Source organism: Arabidopsis lyrata, assembly GCF_000004255.2.
Source record: "Arabidopsis lyrata subsp. lyrata unplaced genomic scaffold ARALYscaffold_1, whole genome shotgun sequence".
NCBI lineage: Eukaryota > Viridiplantae > Streptophyta > Magnoliopsida > Brassicales > Brassicaceae > Arabidopsis > Arabidopsis lyrata.
This window is the reverse complement of record NW_003302555.1, coordinates 7397865-7415953: the sequence shown is the minus strand read 5'-3', so window position 1 is coordinate 7415953 and position 18089 is coordinate 7397865. Positions and strand designations below refer to the sequence as shown.

General features: G+C 37.6%; 5 protein-coding genes across 8 annotated transcripts; 3 read left to right on the top strand and 2 right to left on the bottom strand.

Annotated features, from left to right (window-relative positions):
* Positions 1 to 962: 962 nt before the first annotated feature.
* On the bottom strand, positions 963 to 4234 carry LOC9326304. Its single transcript, XM_021014022.1, has 6 exons — positions 4108 to 4234; positions 3148 to 4004; positions 2455 to 3063; positions 1906 to 2216; positions 1733 to 1820; positions 963 to 1508 (listed from the first exon to the last, which is right to left on the bottom strand). The coding sequence occupies exons 1-6, from the start codon at positions 4142 to 4144 to the stop codon at positions 963 to 965; spliced, it is 2448 nt and encodes an 815-aa protein (XP_020869681.1). The 5' UTR covers positions 4145 to 4234.
* A 3671-nt stretch (positions 4235 to 7905) lies between these two features.
* LOC9329024 lies at positions 7906 to 10132 on the top strand. The gene is made up of 6 exons (XM_002892916.2): positions 7906 to 8556; positions 8821 to 8873; positions 9088 to 9175; positions 9260 to 9358; positions 9606 to 9733; positions 9886 to 10132. The coding sequence occupies exons 1-6, from the start codon at positions 7957 to 7959 to the stop codon at positions 9920 to 9922; spliced, it is 1005 nt and encodes a 334-aa protein (XP_002892962.2). The 5' UTR covers positions 7906 to 7956; the 3' UTR covers positions 9923 to 10132.
* Positions 10133 to 10346: 214 nt separating this feature from the next.
* Positions 10347 to 12844, top strand: LOC9329023 (glyoxylate/succinic semialdehyde reductase 2, chloroplastic). Its single transcript, XM_002892915.2, has 12 exons — positions 10347 to 10609; positions 10766 to 10847; positions 10959 to 11024; positions 11126 to 11201; positions 11289 to 11344; positions 11532 to 11616; positions 11710 to 11770; positions 11925 to 11977; positions 12063 to 12133; positions 12214 to 12286; positions 12364 to 12468; positions 12556 to 12844. Exons 1-12 carry the CDS (start codon positions 10468 to 10470, stop codon positions 12709 to 12711), a joined length of 1026 nt encoding a protein of 341 aa, XP_002892961.1. The 5' UTR covers positions 10347 to 10467; the 3' UTR covers positions 12712 to 12844.
* A 93-nt stretch (positions 12845 to 12937) lies between these two features.
* On the top strand, positions 12938 to 15101 carry LOC9326303 (heterogeneous nuclear ribonucleoprotein 1). 3 transcript variants are annotated; one of them, XM_021012009.1, is made up of 6 exons: positions 12938 to 13064; positions 13230 to 13417; positions 13525 to 13565; positions 13785 to 14057; positions 14136 to 14305; positions 14392 to 15101. In XM_021012009.1, the coding sequence occupies exons 2-6, from the start codon at positions 13242 to 13244 to the stop codon at positions 14818 to 14820; spliced, it is 1089 nt and encodes a 362-aa protein (XP_020867668.1). In that variant the 5' UTR covers positions 12938 to 13064; positions 13230 to 13241; the 3' UTR covers positions 14821 to 15101. The 3 variants fall into 3 exon arrangements, with proteins under 3 accessions (XP_020867668.1, XP_020867669.1, XP_020867670.1); XM_021012010.1 differs by having other exon boundaries at positions 12938 to 13086; positions 14392 to 15047; XM_021012011.1 differs by having other exon boundaries at positions 12938 to 13129; positions 14392 to 15047.
* On the bottom strand, positions 14865 to 17773 carry LOC9326302 (putative pentatricopeptide repeat-containing protein At1g17630). 2 transcript variants are annotated; one of them, XM_021012008.1, is made up of 2 exons: positions 15437 to 17773; positions 14865 to 15341 (listed from the first exon to the last, which is right to left on the bottom strand). In XM_021012008.1, exon 1 carries the CDS (start codon positions 17698 to 17700, stop codon positions 15505 to 15507), a length of 2196 nt encoding a protein of 731 aa, XP_020867667.1. In that variant the 5' UTR covers positions 17701 to 17773; the 3' UTR covers positions 14865 to 15341; positions 15437 to 15504. The 2 variants fall into 2 exon arrangements, with proteins under 2 accessions (XP_020867667.1, XP_020867666.1); XM_021012007.1 differs by having other exon boundaries at positions 14865 to 15314.
* Positions 17774 to 18089: the final 316 nt, after the last annotated feature.

Genomic DNA, 18089 nt, shown 5'->3' with positions numbered 1-18089 from the left:
AGCAAAAAGATCCGTTGACTATTGAGGTGGAGAAAAAGATTTCTAGAAGAATAGAAAAAGGTAAATTTTTTAAAGTTTATCCGATTACTAGTAACAGATTACATGTTAAAGCAAACGGATTCGACTTCGTCGTTGACTTGGAAAGAAGAACATGTTCATGTGGGAAGTTTGAGATAGGGAAACTTCCTTGTAGACACGCTATAAAAGGAGCTTATGCGATAGGCAAGTGTATATACCCATATGCTGATGATGTGTATACCACTGCCACTTGGAGATCGTTATATGAGGAAACTATTAATCCAATTGGTGTTCCCGAAGAAGAATGGCGTGTCCCAGAGGAGGTTGCAGCTGCAATTGTGTTACCACCTGAAACAAGAAGACAACCTGGTCGACGAAGAAAACGAAGATATGAAACGGCTGAAGACAAGATAAAAGCGTCACAACAATCACAATTGTCAAAGAGACATAGGTGTAGTCGTTGTGGAAAAGAAGGCCATAATCGAACAACATGTGACATAGCTATATGATTAAGGTTTGTCTAACTACTGGTTGTAATCTTAAATAGAGACTTTAAAAATTGTCTTTTGCTAACGGTTTTGTTTTTAATTTACAGGATTAGAAAGCAACTTCAAATTATGAGCAGCTTCATGTTTTTCCGATTCACTACCATGGGAGGTTGCGGGGTTCAGTTCTTAGTTTTTGATTTTATTCTAATAATTTTCGTTTTGCTTTTTTGAGTATTACATTCACTTATACTTATATTTTTGTTTTTGTGTTTTGATTTATGGATTCAGTATTAGTTAAGTTTGTGATTTAGTTTTGAACAATAGGAAAAAAAATTAGGAAAAAAACGCCTAAATAATTAGGAAAAAAAAAACAAAGGTCATACAAAATACATGTCGCAAGAGTAGGACATAAGCTGTTTGCACGATAAAAAAAAAACACCATAATGCTAATTAATCTCAATCAATTTCAAGGATATCCGACGATTGATGTGGAGGTTTATAGTTCTTCATTCGCTCAATTAAGATAGGATCATGAGCAGCCTCCCAAAGGTCTACAGCAAACTTCATGCGCGCCTCTTTGATGTTCCCATCGTTTATCAAATCCATGCTTAGATTAAGCATATGACACTCAATGTGTTTCAATGCATACACTCCGCAATCACACATAGTAGTGTTCAGATTTTTAGGCACCTTGCCGTTTATTATCTCATATTGTGTCAATAGAGGGACTTTTCCATATACCTTCCCGTGCACGTCTTTCACAATCCTTGGGATGATGTATGCAAACATTTCCACGTTTCTTCTGTTGTTGTTGCCGAAACAATCGAAGACTTCAACAGTTCTTAAAACAAAGTTGACGCAAATAGAAATCCAGTGACTATTATTGACGTTTACCGGAGCGTAAATTCTGTCGAAATCCAAAGCCCAACTTTTACCCGTCTTTCCATGAGATGGGGACTCACCGGTGACGAAATCAATAAGCCGACTATCCCATTTGTGGGTCTTTTTATTTTTCATGAACTTTGGGTATTCGTTTTTGATTCGCGCGCTAAACTCGCAACTCATAAACCCAACACGAGCTGAATTCAGTCAGCGTAAAGATGTGGATTCCCGATGTAAGTACAGTACTGCATCTATTTCCTGCGATGCAATTATTTTTAAAAACAAGTTAGTATTTATCGAAATGAATACATAATCAGTCATGAAAAAAAAATAGTAAAACTTACATCGTTGCCTAGCCATTCTTTTTGATCAATCAGACGCTTAAATAGTGCATCAGTTAGATGAGATGGACCGAGTTTTGGAACATCACGACTGTAATGAAGGTAAAACAAAAAGAATAAACAATTATACAATCAGGTATATTTAAAAGATATAAAAATAGAATCATAGGACTTACTTTACGTTCCTAAACCATGCTTCAAAAGCAGTCCATCTAGCTTCAGGTAAGTATACCAACACCGCGTCAGCGTCATATTTACCCGAATCACCCTTATCATTCCAATCCATAAACTCTGCAGTGTCGTCTTTGCGCTGTTGTTTCTCGAGGTTTTGTGAAAATATACCCTGTGATGGATCAAAACCCGGTGCTTGTGATTTTTGAGAAAGATGTCCCATTTCTTTTTGCAGAAAATCTGGATCTTGCGAATCCATATTAAGGTCTATTTCACCCGGACGGGTGAATAATTCATGAAACAGACAATTATCGTCCTGCAAAGACAGTCAATGTAAATATCAAAACAAAAACAAACAAAATAACTAAGTCTGAAATTACAATACATGCCTTTAAATATTATAATGCATAAGTTACTAAATAGCCTAATTACAAGGTTTTACATAAGTTTTTACTTCTTACGAAAGCTACAAACACAAAACATATAACAGAATTACAATGTCATACAATGCTAAAATACAACAACAGAAGCTTTGGTTTTTATTTTTAACGTACCACTGGTTGACCATTACCGAATGGTGGTGCCTTGTCTTTTTTCGAATTCTCATCCATAGTGATCACTGCTTTCTTGAGTGTTGCTACATCTAGCTCTATCTTTCCTAATTTGTTGCTTACTTCTTGCCCAAAATGCTTGAAAGAAGTTTCAAACATTTCTCTGATGAATGTTTTCATCTCTTCATCAAAACCATGTGGTGCGGCTGGAGCTCTTTGACATAACAGTTTCATCTTCCTTGTCTGTGCACCGTGGTCACCGTCCTTACTCCTTCTCTTCTTTGAACTTGTCGCCATTTCATGCTCATTACTCTGCAAACCAGAGAGTAGGCTACCTTCAACAGTGACATTCGCCTCTTCCTTGTCATTTGTATGTATCTCACCTTGACCTTCCACATAGCCATCTTCTACTAAATCCTCATCTATCGTTTCTTCCTCGACATCAGGACTCTCAACAGCATCCCACTCAAAGTCAGAAAAATCATAACCAGTTCTTATCAAAGCGTTTAAGTTCTTCAAAGCAACATCACTGTTCTCACCTTGCCTCAGGAAATCCACTGACTCATATACATCATAATTTCCTGTGATGGAAATGTATGGATATACAATATCCTGCAGAATAATATTTACTTATCAGAAATGCAGCAAACCCATATGAATTGTTGAGTATATATGTATGAAAATTAAGCTACTAACCTCTGCTGTCATTCCTGTCTCTAATTCGATAATTTCTTGATAAGAAACTTTTGCTGCCCCTTTCCAGTTAGAACATCTAAGAGAAGCTCCCAAGTTCTTGTTAAGCTTCACTCCTAATATTCCTCCTATTTTAGGAACTGCTTCCATAGCCCATATCTGTAGTGCAATTGAGAAACCATCAAGGGCGTAGCTTTTAGTCTTCTTCAAGTCCTTTTTTGCGTTTGTGATCGACTCGACAAGATAGTCAAACGAATGTAAACCCCAAGGATACGCCCTTAACTTCTCAAGATCCATCACCAATTTGATGTAATGTACTGGAATAGCTTTCTTCTCATCTTTCGCAATTACCAAACCAGCAATCACACACAAATAGACAAATCTAATCCTATCTACTTTACCCCACTTGTGAACTGCTCCTAGATGCGTAGACATCATCGTCTTAATGCATATCTTCTCCTCTCTTTTCAGCAACTTGCTCCAAAACCCCTTATCATCTTTCCAAGTATCTAAATCATACTTGAAATCATCATTGTATTTCAGCCCAGTCACTGCGTAGAACTCTTGCAAAGAAAATCGGAGAGGCTTGTTTCCAAACACAAACCAGAGCTCATGTTGTTTTCTTGTTACCAATTGTCTACACATTAGGCTGTGCACCAGACGACCCGAATAATGTAAACCATTTTCGTATATGGCGAAGACTTGTGCAAACAGAGGATCAGACTTCACTTTCTCATACTCTATTGGCAAAGCATCTTTGATTTTCCTAAGTATCGATAATCTGCAGCTGTTGTTAATTTTCTCAACTTCAGGCACTTTACCATGTCCGAAAAGGAGCTTGGGAAACTCCTTAGTAGTGGCTGCACATAAAAAACAAACATATGTAAATAAAACCATTCACAGTGATGACTAATTATAGTGCATAGTTGCAGTTAGCAAACAAAAATTAGTATGTTAAAGTACCTGATGTCTTACTCGTGCTTCCTAGATTGTTTTCCATTGATAACCTTTGATGTAATGTAGATCCAAAACCTGAAAATAGAGAACAAACTAGCTTTATCAAATATTTAAAGTTATTAAGAGACAAAACACTTGATATAAAAATAAACCTAAGAGGAGATTCTATTAAAAACAAGAAAAAGTACAAACACACACACACAAGAAGTGAAAGTATGTCACTGAAATTACAAACACACACACACACGAGGAGATTCTACTGCAAATGATGTCACTGAAAGTACCCTAAATAATCAACCGGTAAGTGAAAGTATTTGTTTTTACAAATACATTTTATAAATTTGACAGTGTTTTCACCATTGAAATCACATCCCATAAGGCTCCTAGAGAAAGAAAAATTGGGTCTTAGTAACTTAATCACGTCAATTCATTCTCTTCACTCTACATGACATAATCAAACCCTACGTAGGAAGCTGTATAGAAGAAACGCAAATTAATACTAATGTGTTGAAAGTGAAGGACTCTAATTATCCAAGTAAAGTAATTCTGCTAACTGCAAGCAAAGTAATCATTGAAAATCAATGAATTTGAAAATCTATTGATTTTCAGACATAAAAATCTACATAAATCAATGAATTTGAACCCAAACACATATACATTAACATGAATCAAAGAGTGAAAGACTTATTCAATCTACATTCAATTGAAATTTGGAAGTTTAAAACTCATGAAATTGAAATCTCTAATCAAGTTACAGGAATTCAAAGTTATAAACAAATCTACTTTTATGTTGTTAGTGTATAGAGAAGAATCAAAATTGGAGAACAACATGTGAAGACCTAGAAAAAAACAGAGAAGGGAAAGACGAACCGGGAAGAGCTTCAAGCTGATATCAAGAGGAAGCAAGACGGCTGACGACTCGCCGGCGACAACGCTTGAGAGAAGGCTGAGGAATCGCCGGCGGCACACTTTGTTTTTTTCGCCGGCAGCACACTTTGTTTTTTTCTCCGAGAGTTTGTCTTCGAGAAGAAAAAAGACTTTTAGTCTTTTAAGGTCTTATGAAAGACTCTGATTTATTTGGAGGTTATGTGATTTTCTATTTCTATTTTAATTTTGTAAAATCAATTATGAAGTTTTATTTTTTAAATTAATTTTGAGAGAAAATAAGGGTAAAGTTGGGTTTTGATTTTTCAAAAAATCTATTTGACCAATCTACAAAAAAAAGGTGCATATGGACAAATTTTTAAGTAGATATCCTTTATTTCCAATTTTCCCTTACTAATTTACTATAGACTGTAATTTTTAAAGAGGATTTTGTATTAATACACACTAAATTACATTATTAATTTATTAATAGTCTAACTAGGCAAACAAATAAGGGAAAACTACTCACACCTGTTAAATGGATATTACAAGATGCAAAAATAGGAAAAAAAAATTGGTTTAAAATAAAGACCAGATATTACTAAAAGTCATTATAATTAGTAGTCATTTAAATATTGATATATTAATAGTATCTTACCATAAATAAAAAAAGTCATCTAAGACTAAACCATTTAAGTACAATAATCTCATCCTATACTATTATATGGGAAATACATCATATAAGTCGTAACGTTGATTTTGTAAGAAATTACAATATATGCCATTAAAGATCTCTAATCATAATTATTTTAGTTCCATGTCACTAATATATATTAACGGATCAACGGGTCAAACGAGTTTAAAGATATTAAAGAGATTTTGTTTAAATTTTATAATTGTTACCAATAAAATAAATTGTTATCTCAGTGACACAATGCAATTATAAATACTAACTGAACCAAATAAATGGTTAGTCTCATATAAACAAAAATATAAATCTAATGCAGCTAAATATATTTGATATACAATACAATATTCTCTCCTTCTTTATTACCTAGTCATGTTTTTCAACCAAGTAAAGATTAAACAACATTTAATTCCTACAATAAAATACTATTGTTTAATTTTACAGAATATAAATTTAAAATTCCCGAATATAGATTTAAAATTTATCATATACTATTATTTAATTTTACAAACAAAATATACAACCATAGTCAAATAAAATATATAACATTATATCCAAATAGTAATAAAAATAAAATATTGTGCTATCTTCACTTTTATATTATAATATTATACTATATTATTTCTTATTTTTTTCGAACAAAATATACAATTTAGTTTATAAAAAATATTAAATTCCGTGTTATATAGCACAAACCAGGATCTAATAAGTTATAGTATTTGCTAAATCAAAATTAATTACTGAAATTAAAGACCAAAAAAGTTAAAAACTTTCTGTAAAAATATCGTAAGATAGATATTAAGAAAAGCAGTCAAATATGTTGTTTATTTTAAATTAAATCCTGTCTCATAGATACAGCTTCAAAGGGTTTCAGCCGCCGACACTTCTGAGAAGTGAGAACCCAGAAAATTTGATTCCGATCTCCCTCTCCGGTGAGTGGCGCTCCTCGCCGTCACTGTGAGAGGGGCTGTATTGCTCCGTCGTTCTTTGTCTTTTTGTTGTCTTGCATCGCCTTGGCTTCTTCTGGTGGATCGGTGGTGAGGTTAGCTTATCAGCGTTGTAGGTCTTCACGGTGAGGTTTGTTTCAGGTCGGGTAAGCTTTTTTCTTGCTCTTCCTCCTTTGAGTAGTTGAGGCTAGTTTGTTTTGGTTTGAGTGAGTATTTCCGGCTTGCGTTTGGGGATTCTTTGGATTTGCTTCGAGTTTGATTTTGTGATTTGCGGATTTGGTTGGAGCGGCTTTGTCTATGGGATTTGTGGCTATTGCGAAACTGTTGGCTCTGGATGTATAGGATCTACGGTGCTGCTCTAAGAATTATGCCTTGGTTTTGCTTGTTCCGTCCCTAGTCTCGTCGTTCTTGCGTTGATAGTCTCTAAGCCGTTTGTTGAGTGATGTTTGGGTACTAGTCAGGTTCTGTCGAGACTCTGCTCTTCTATCCGCTCCTGGTCGACTCGTCTTAACCATTGAATTCTTTTGGGTTCGTCACCTTGCTAAGAAGAAGTTTAGTTTGTTTGTTTTGGATTGATAGACCTTTATGTTTGCAGATGCTTCTTCTCCCTGATGTTGTTCGCTGTGTTTGACAACCGTCTCGATCCATCGTCGTTCTCATTCTTGTGATTGGTGATATTTGAGAGGTTGGGCCTCTCTCCTTGTCTTGCTTTCCCGACTCTGTTTAGATAGGTTTGCCTTTTGATGATTTCTAGTTAGACATTGTTGGACGTGGCAGTCGTCGTAGTCGTATTCGGAAGCATGCTCGAGGTTCTCTCAATTCATAGGTTTTGCTTGCCGGGTTCTGAAGTCTTTGTTTCTTGGTTTCGAGAGATCAGCTCTCATCGTGATAGGAGAAGGTAGATATTATTTTAGGATTGGCCGCGGGCATCCTAGGTAAATCTCAATCGCAGGTGCTTTAGAAGAAGTGGTTTTCTTGTATTCTTTTGTCTATTGGTTTTCTTAAGGTTTTTACCTTCTGCTTCTTTCTTAGTTTATGGTTTCGTTCTTTTGCGTTGTCGGGTTGCTATATTTGCTTTGTATTTCCAGTGTTTTAAGTTCGCCTAGTTTCCGGGGACATTTATGTCGTCCGCCGGCTTATGCTTCCCTCTTTTGGGCTTTGGTTTCCGGGGATATTTAGTATTTCCGTCGGCGTATGTAATCTCAAAATGTATCAAACTATGTTTTTATATAAAATCAGATGACAAAAAAAAAAAAAAAAGATATTAAGAAAAGCAGTTTTCGGCGTCGCTTTCTCTTTTTATCTTATTTTTTTTTGTTCTCTCTCTCTTCCCTCTGTGATGTACGAAGCACGTTAATGGCGGCTCCGCATTTCACACAACTCAAAATTACACTAAACCCTCTCATGTATTCCTTTCTCATCTTATCTCTACTAACTCTCGCCCTCCTCTCATTCGTCTCCGCCATCTTCTTTCTCCTCAAAGCTTCCCGCAGCAGAGCTGCTTTGTACAGCCAGAAACTCTTATCCGAATCCGAAACCAAACTCGAACCAGAATCGTCTCCATCCGACGGAGCCCAGTACCAAACCCATGAAAATGACCCGACCCATTTGACGAATTCGCGACTCTACGAGTTACTGCTCTCCGATAAGAAAGAGGATTCGGATTGGGAAGGAGATCATGTGAAAAAGAAGACGAAGAAGAAGAAGAAGAAGCGAGGTAAGAAGAAGAAATCAGACCTAAGAGAAGATGAATCCAGCGGCGAAAAGCAGCTCGGCGAAGGAGATGGGGTGGTTTTGAATCCGAGGACTGGCTCGATTTCGATATCGGAAAAGAAACCAGAGTTTGTTTGTTTGTACCCTTTTACATCGACGAGCAGTGCTACGCAGAGGAAGATTAAGCAGCAATACGATCAGCTTGTTAAATGCAATAATGCCAAAGGATTGACACTAGCTCAGGTCTCCTTCTTTTCCTTAGGTTTTAACTCTACAAATGGAAATGAAATCTTGGACTACTAAGCCTCTGATTTCCTTCATTAGCATCTTAAACAAAAGGACTTTTGAGTTGGGGGATTTTAGTACTCTTTACCATCACCTTGCTTCCTTGTAATATATCAGAATGGATTTACTTCAATCTTGCCTTTGGATTACTAATGTTTTCAATCCAGTTGAGTTGTAGATTCTGATGTTTCTTTGTGTTTTTTTTTTCTTTCACTTCTGCAGGTTGGAGAGTTTGCTAATTGTTTGATAGAAGCCAAAAATGAACTACAGCACAAGTAACTTAACTCTACCATCACATAATTTCATATACTGTCATCTCTCATCCATTTTCTTACTTCTTCCTACATTTTGAGGACACAGGAATAACAATAGCTGCTTCCTGCTCTATGCTTTGTTGTTATAGATTCCAATTTATGTTTACCCTGCTTGTCTGAGTTAGCCTTTTCTTCTCCGGTGACACTGATTTAAGCCTGCTTGTTTCTATTGTAGGTCACAAGTAATCAAGCGCAAGTTTTCAATAACAAAAGCCCTTCTCTTCAAGGCTGATAGATCTTCCTTTGACCGACTTCGTCAACAGGTGAATCTTAGCTTCATCAATAATTGTCTGATTTCTTTCTGTCTGTTGGTTTTGACGTAAATTGTAATGTTTGTGTGTCATTAGATCTATAAGCTAGAGATGGAACAAAAAAGAGTAGAAGAAGATGCACTTGTATATAATTGGCTCCAGCAACAGCTAAAACTTTCACCTGCATACAAAAAGGTTAAACCAAACTCAACCACTTGTTTTCGTAGATTGTGTCCAAAACATCAAAATCTGTTCAATGATGTTTCTGATTCTAGATTAATCTTACTGAGTATTGCTGCTGTCTGATAAACCAGTAGGTTCTTATGATCTTATCAGTGTTATCTCCTGTATTGGACTCTGTTAGCATAATTGGGACTTTTCTTGGGGTTTTGGTTTCTTTTTTGCTTATCTACAGTTAATACTCTTTCTGATACTGCTGTAGGTTCTTGAAATAAGCGCTTCCATGGAACTCAAAAACAAATCGAGTATAGAGTTAGACAAGCCAGATGATGAATTTTCAGACATCACCTTCGAAGAGCTACTGGAACAGGAGAAGAAAGATTCCTTTTGGTGAGCATCTCTCTCTCTCGCTCTCTCCTCAAGCTTATTAGTAAATCTAAATTACTTGCTCCATAGGCCTTTTTGAGTATTTCCGCAATCTTTCAGCGTCATGCTCATCTTCTTTTTATTATCTTGCTCTCCACTCTTGTGTTGATTTTCAGGCATAAAGATGGAAGATTGCGAACTTGCAGAACATGATTTGGTGATTGAAACTGCGGTTGCTCTGCCGTGAGCTCAGCAGGGAAACTGAATCCTTTTTTATGTTCTCCTCTTTTTGGTGCTGTATAGAGAGTTTCCTCCATAGGGATGCGTTTTCTATAGTCATCGGACACATTAGTACATTTTACCCGGTTTTCAAATCGATTTTTTTCGGTTCGGTTTGAATCAAATTAATTCGGTTAATCTGAATTGAACCAAGTCCAAACGTGCATGAGGGTATCTTACATTTCCGAGAAAACAGTGTTGATAAAAATGTACAAATACAAGCATCATGAGGGATAAATGCACGTAAACCGACCGGTACAATTATCTCTGCTCCTAAATTAGCTTTAAACCGAAGGCATATGCAATGAGAGGCCAGTGGATTTTGTTGCTCAGTCCATAGAGAAAAAGAACAAAAAAAAAAACTATCAGTTTCCGCCTCGAAATGTGAGAATTTCGGCCACAGTCTACTTAACAAACGCACTGGCCAATGGCCATGCCTTTTGGTTTCATTATCTTTTGCTGCTTCTTCTTCAAGAGCCATGGCTTTGTGCTCTATCTTCTGCCCTCGTATCCCTCTTCGATTCAGGCCAAAACCCAAGTCCCCTTTTCTCTCAAAACCTCAAATTTGTCTCTCTTATAGGGTTTACTCTTCCCTGCAATCTACTACTCCCTCTACCAAAGGTAATTCTTTGCTTTGTTTTCAATTGTCACATGCATCGTTTCCCAGAACCATGAATTGTGTTTAAATGGAGGAAATTGTGCAAGAGAGCGAATACTAGAATCTCCATTTTATCTGTTTATCCTTTTTGATCTGAGGAATTGTGGTTTGTATCACAGATGAACTTGGAACTGTTAGCATTGGGTTTCTTGGTATGGGAATTATGGGTTCTCCGATGGCACAAAACCTCATCAAAGCTGGGTAAGAAAAGTCTTGACTTTTATGTGTAGACAATCTAATTCATCAATTTTGCTACTTTACCTCTTTTTGATGTATTATTGATAAGTACGTTGATCTTTCTGAGCTTGTTAGGTGTGATGTGACTGTATGGAATCGATCTAAGAGCAAATGTGATCCTCTCGTTCGATTAGGAGCAAAGTAAGAGTTCCATTGCTTCTTATAAAGATTATTCCGAGTGAGCTTTTAGAGCTAACGTATAAGAAAAACCTCTGATTAAGAAAGTTTCTTCTGTTTTGCAGGTACAAGTCTTCTCCTGAAGAAGTGACTGCAACTTGTGATCTCACATTTGCAATGCTTGCTGATCCTGAAAGTGCAGTGCGTATGTCTCACTTTGGTTTGCATCTCCTCTTCTTCTTCTTTCACTCCATATTAAAACAGAAACTGTATTTTGCTTTCTGTCAGATTGATGTTGCCTGTGGAAAGAACGGAGCCGTATTTGGAATTAGTTCAGGAAAAGGGTACCTACTCCTTCATGAGATCTATGTTGGAATTAATGTTCTTGTGTTGAAATGTTTCAAGATATCTGTATTTTTTGTGTAACTACAGCAGAATTCACAGTCGTTCTTTTTCTATTTCTTCTTCGAATCAATATAGTAATTTGGTGGATACTTTCTGGTAAAAATGGGACTTGCCTTGCTAGTGCAGGTATGTTGATGTCTCAACCGTTGATGCTGCCTCATCGATTTTAATCAGCAAGCAAATAAAGGATACCGGAGCATTGTTCTTGGAGGTAAAGACTCTCTATTAATCTATTTTTAGAATCACTGAAAAAACTTGTAGCAGATCGGGTGGCTTAAGTTAATTCTATTTTTGATATTCACAGGCACCAGTTTCAGGTTCCAAAAAGCCTGCCGAAGATGGGCAGTTAATATTCCTCACAGCAGGTTCGTAACAGCTTACTCCTCACTGAGCTTGTATTAATAATCTACCATCACACATACATATCAGTTTTTTTTGCTTCACGGGTGACTTGCCTGTGTTTTGTAACATGGTTGAATGAAAAGAAGATTTATGATTATCTGGCACTTGACATTTCAGGTGACAAGCTGCTATACGAAAAAGCTGCTCCTTTCTTAGACATCATGGGAAAGGTGTCTCTTTTGCTTGTGGTTTGCTTTTATTTCATTTTTCTTCTGTAAATAAACCATTTCCATCACTATGGATTATATGATCCAGTCAAGATTCTATTTGGGTGAAGTTGGTAATGGAGCAGCAATGAAACTTGTCGTCAACATGATCATGGGAAGGTATCATTTGACCATCTATGGCTTCATTTCTTGGCAAATCCCAGATTCTTCTCCTGATCTCTTTTCTCATACTTATGCAGCATGATGGCATCATTCGCGGAGGGAATACTTCTAAGCCAGAAAGTTGGACTCGATCCAAATGTACTGGTCGAGGTAATCAAAACACCATTGTCCAGCAGAAATATATTCTTACCAAATCTGCTATAAACCCCAGGAAAAAAATTCTGCAGGTTGTCTCACAGGGAGCTATCAATGCGCCAATGTACTCACTAAAGGGTCCTTCAATGATCAAGTCAGTGTACCCGACGGCTTTTCCATTAAAGCACCAGCAGAAGGTTTGTGTAACTGTGTTATTTTCTTGTTTAGATCTTCACAAAGACTCGAGTTTGATGAGACTGTAAATGATTTTTATGCGTGTATAGGATATGAGACTCGCACTTGGACTAGCGGAATCCGTATCTCAATCTACTCCGATTGCAGCCGCTGCGAACGAGCTTTACAAGGTCGCAAAATCTTATGGGTTGAGCGATGAAGATTTCTCAGCAGTAATTGAAGCACTGAAAGCTGCAAAATCCTGAGAAGCTTAGCTGAAGATTTGTTCTTTTTTTATCTGTTCAATGTGAAAGTATGGTTTTTTTTTTTTTTTTTTGTATGAAAGATGTCATCTTTAAAACAACTGTCAATCGGTAAATGTTAGTAATTTATATGAGATCCACCAGTTAAAAGTGTCAAACACAAGTCAACCTTTGATCTCCTGATGTTGACAAAAGCAACAAAAAGAACTGTTTGACCATCGTTGAATACGGCGCCGTTTCATATATTCTGATGATAAGTTGATAATACCGAATCTTGTTTCAAAAATTTGTCAGTGCCTAAGTGTTAATTTACTCGCCTGAGCTCGTTGCCGTTTCGACTTCAGCCATCCATCTTGGTTAGGGTTCTTTCTATTGCAAGTTAAGAAAGTTTTGAATGTTTGATGCCATAACTTTGAATCAAGTAATCGAATTGGAGAAAAAAGTTTCATTTTTGAAGTTTGGGTTTTCACTCGCTTCATCATCGGCAGACGGAGAAATTAAAGGTTTTGGTTTTGATTCAGCTGCAGTGATCCATGGATTATAACTCAGATCGTGGTTATGATGACTCTGAACAATTACAACCGTCGGATTATGAAGTGGAGACCTTTGATGACCGGAGGAACGGTGGTGCAGCCGTTGATACTGGTGGGATTCAGATGAAGCATTCCATTGAGCATCGTCATTCGTCTTCATCCATGTCTTCTCCTGGGTTCGTGGTTTCTTAGGGTTTACACTTTTTGTCTCTGTTTGGCTTTAGTTTTGGTATTTGATGGAGGCATGTTTCTTGTGGTGCCTTTTGTCTTTTGTTTATGTTAGGAAACTATTCGTAGGTGGAGTTTCTTGGGAAACAACTGAAGGTATGAATGATTCATTTTCATCGTCTTAGTCATGTATGCCATTTATTTCTTGAATTGAGCTGCATCACAGATGATATGTCTTTTATCTTGTATCTAGTTTGGTAAATCCCTTGTCTTCTACTGTAATGAGCAATAGACGAGTCAAGTCACTGTGATTCTGTTTTTGGTTATTTTTTCTTATTTGTGTTGATTCCATTGCTTCCACTTTACTGTTTTCAGAAACTTTTGCGAATTACTTTGGAAAGTTTGGAGAAGTTGTCGACTCTGTAATCATGACAGATAGAATAACTGGAAATCCAAGGGGATTTGGGTTTGTCACTTTTGCTGATTCAGCTGTTGCAGAGAAAGTTTTGGAGGAAGAGCATGTAATAGATGACCGGAAGGTAGATCTGAAAAGGACAGTTCCTAGAGGGGACAGGGATACTGATATCAAAGCGGTATCAAAGACCAGGAAAATCTTTGTTGGTGGACTTCCACCACTGTTGGAAGAAGGTAAAAGTTTTTCCTAGGTTTTCTCTTCTTGTCTGTGGTTATTACTATTTCTGATAATGTGTTTTCTTATATTTGTAGATGAACTGAAAAATTATTTCTGTGTATATGGTGACATAATTGAGCATCAGATCATGTATGACCACCACACGGGAAGGTCAAGGGGATTTGGTTTTGTAACCTTTCAGACTGAAGATTCTGTTGACAGACTTTTCTCTGATGCAAAAGTTCACGAGCTCGGTGACAAACAGGCAAACCTTGTTTTACTTTTGTTTTAGAATTTAAGCTAAAGTAATACTCAATATAGTGATCTCAAGCACTTATAATGGATCAATAGGTGGACATAAAAAGGGCCGAACCAAAGAGAACAGGGAGAGATAACAGCTTTCGATCCTATGGTGCTAGTGGCAAGTATGATCAGGAAGATTGTTATGGTGGGAAAGCTAATGAAGATTACAATATGTATTCGGGTTATGGTGGTTATGGCGGTTATGGAGCCTACGCAGGGAATCCCATGTTTAACGCTGCTGGATTTTATGGTTACGGTGGTGGGTATGGCTATGGTTATGGCTATGGAGGTCAAATGTTCAACATGGGCTATGGAGCTGGCGGTTATAGCCATATGGGTGGTGGCTATGGTGTTGCTGCCGCTGCTGCTTATGGAGGTGGAAAAGTTCATGGAAACGGAAACAGCGGCTCAAGTAGTGGCAAAGGAAATGGGACTAATGGTTCTGGGCCAGCTCGATACCATCCTTATCAAAAGTAAGAACGTCCGGCTCTTGCAAAGACTCTTCTTTTTGTAAAAAGATGTTTTTTTTTTTTTGTTTCTTTATAGTTTTAAGAAACGGTTAAGTTAAGAAATAGTTTGGGATGCTTCACCAATTCTTCACATTCAACGGTTGTGAGAGTGACCTGTTTGAAAAAAAGTTTTTTTTCGACAAAGGTGTTATTTAGGGCAAAACATAATGATTTTTATTGAAATTCTTTCATAAAGTTTGTATGTATGAATATTATTAAACTTAAACAATTCTAGTAAAATCTCAACAAGATATCGTGACCCACACTGTGGCAAAGGTGTTAAGACTTAAAAGAATTATGTCGTGTGTCGTCATCAGTGCCAGATTGAGCGTTCCAATGCTAAAACTCTTGGTTCTAGACCAGCTCGACATGGGTTGGTCTCTAGCTCAGGAGAGGCAAGAGCTTTCCTTTTCCTACTACCATCAACTTGAACATCAAAGATGACGCGTGGATTATTAGAACCTGTAACATCAAGTTATGCAGTAGAGTCTGGTTACGGATTTTTCATGACTAACACTCTTCTAATTTGAAGATTGATTTGGTAATTGGTCAATGCTAGTTTGAATGGTCACGAGCAAGCTTACCTGATAGGTTCTATAAGTTTGGTTTTGTTTGTTGTGCATCATCTCAGTCTGTGGGATATACTCATCTCTTACGCTGTCCATGAGTCTAGATCATCCTCGTCATTGTTCCCATCATGTGTAGGGCCTTCTTTCACCATATGACTAACCAAATCCTCAAGAACCGGGTAGATGCTCGCAAACTCACTCTGTACTATTGATCCTGACGAGAATTTGTAGATTTTCTTCTTCAATTCAATCCAACTGCTTCCAGAAACTTTCTTCAAATCCTTTTTCTTGGCTAAAGCCCTAACCTTTGCAGATTCTTCCCATCTTCCACCAGCAGAGTAGATGTTAGAAAGCAACATATAGCTGCCTGTCCTCTCCGGTTCTAGAACCCTAAGTTGTGATGCTATAATCTCTGCAATGTCCATGTTTTTATGCATCCGGCAAGAATTTAACAGAGCTCCCAACACACAGACCTTGGGCTCCATAGGCATGTTCTTCACAATCTCACTCGCTTCTTTCAGAAACCCTACACGACCAAGGAGATCAACAATACATGCATAGTGCTCTTGTTGGGGCTCTAATCCAAATCTCTTGCTCATCGAATAGAAAATTTTGCGTCCCTTTTCAACCAGCCCTGCATGACTACAGGCTGAAAGAACAGCTACCAAAGCGATCCCATCAGGATGACACCCAGATTTTATCATTCGATCGAACATACTTAGAGCTTTCTCACCAAACCCATGCATACCATAACCTTTGATTATCGAGTTCCATGAGATCAAATCCTTATCCCTAATTGCTTCAAATACTAGACTCCCCTCTCTGAGTAACCCACATTTTGTGTACATATTCACCAATGCATTCTGAACCAGAATGTTATCGCTCATTGAGGTCCGTATTACATGCCCATGGATCTCCCTTCCGAGATTCAAAGCTGGAAGCTCCGCACATATTGATAGTATACAACAAATCGTCACTGAATTAGACAATACTTTGGAAAACTGCATTCGTCGGAAATATTCAAGTGAATAGTCTCCTCTTCCTTGAACGTTACAACCCTTGATAACAGAGGTCCAGGTAACAACGTTAGCCTTGACATTACAAACATCATCCATTTCCTCCAACTCAGTAAACAATGAAAGAGCCTCGTCGAGTTTACCAGCATCCACAAACGATGTAATCAAAGAATTCCAGCTCTCTATACCTTTGTTTCTTATTTGCCGGAACAACTGTTCTGCATCTTTAACTTTCCCTTGCTTCCCGTACACGTGTATCAATGCGTTCCTGGAGGGCAAACACTCTTCAAACCCACCTTTTATAACAAACCCATGAACTTTGTCAGCGATACTTAATGCTCCTAATTCAGCACACACGGAGAAGAAAACAGCAAGAGCTTCGCCACTAACTGCACTTGCACTCATCCTCATAACATGAAAATACTTTATAACATCTTCAAACTTCCCACATTGCGAATGACAAGATAAAAGTGAAGTCCAAGTCACTTCATCTGGTTTAAAATCTTCACGTTGCATCCATTCAAAAATCTTAACAGCACTTTCACAGTCAAACTCTTGAGAAAACCCTTTAATCATGACATTCCATGACATACGGTTTCTCACAGGCATTTCAACAAACAGATTGTAAGCATCTCCTATCCTTGCCGCCTTTGGATACAACGTAAGCAACTCGTTAGCCACATGAAGATTCTCTTTCAAACCAATCTGAATAACTTGACTATGAAAAGCCCTACACAAACCAAAACGACCTAAGTACCTACAAGCTCGAAGGATCAAGGGCAGAATAAACCCGTCCCCTGTGAGACCTCGTTCACGCATTCCTCTGTAAAGCTCAAACGCATTCTCGTATAACCCATGAGACACATTAGCTTTTAGAATCGAGTTCCACAGACGCAAATCCGACCACAGAACAAGCGAAACAGTTTCAAACACGTTACGGGCATCGAGGAGGAGTCCTAACCGAGAGTAAACCGATACGAAATTCGCAGCTAATGACCCAGAACGGTAGATGTAATCGGATACAAGTACTTGGGCGTGAACTTGCTTGCATTGCTGAGCCGTCAAGCATAATCGAAGAAGATGATCCAAGTTATGGAAGAGGGATTGATCATTGTTAGTCGTAAGGGAGTAGTACGAGGAAACTGAAACGATATTGGGAGAAGATGTCCATGTGTATTGACATTGACAAGTGTGGAACCAACCATTACGACGATGCCAAGGGATTTGTTGAAGACGAATTCGCCTCAAAGATGCGTGAACCATCAAGTACAAGTGGAAAAGATTAAACAAGAAAAAACAACAACTTTGAAGCCTTACAAAAAACAATTAAAATAGGGTAACCGCTATTAAATACGTTTAACATGAGGATTTGTAGTTTTTGTACCCAAGGCATTTTGTCTGTGACTAATAACAAGTGGTGGTCACATGTTTTTTTCTTTGGTTCTGTAACATTATCATTTTGATTCCAATCACTTACCGACCCCATTGACATTAGGGTTTTAGACTTGGAGTCTACCTTTTCTTTTGTCATTCACTTCAATCATGAAGCCCCAAAGTCCCACCCAATCTCACGGTCACGGCATTGCCTTTGGATCAAGCTCCTTGAATCATTCTCAAAGCTGATTTCTTCATCGCTTAGGTTGTCGAGACAC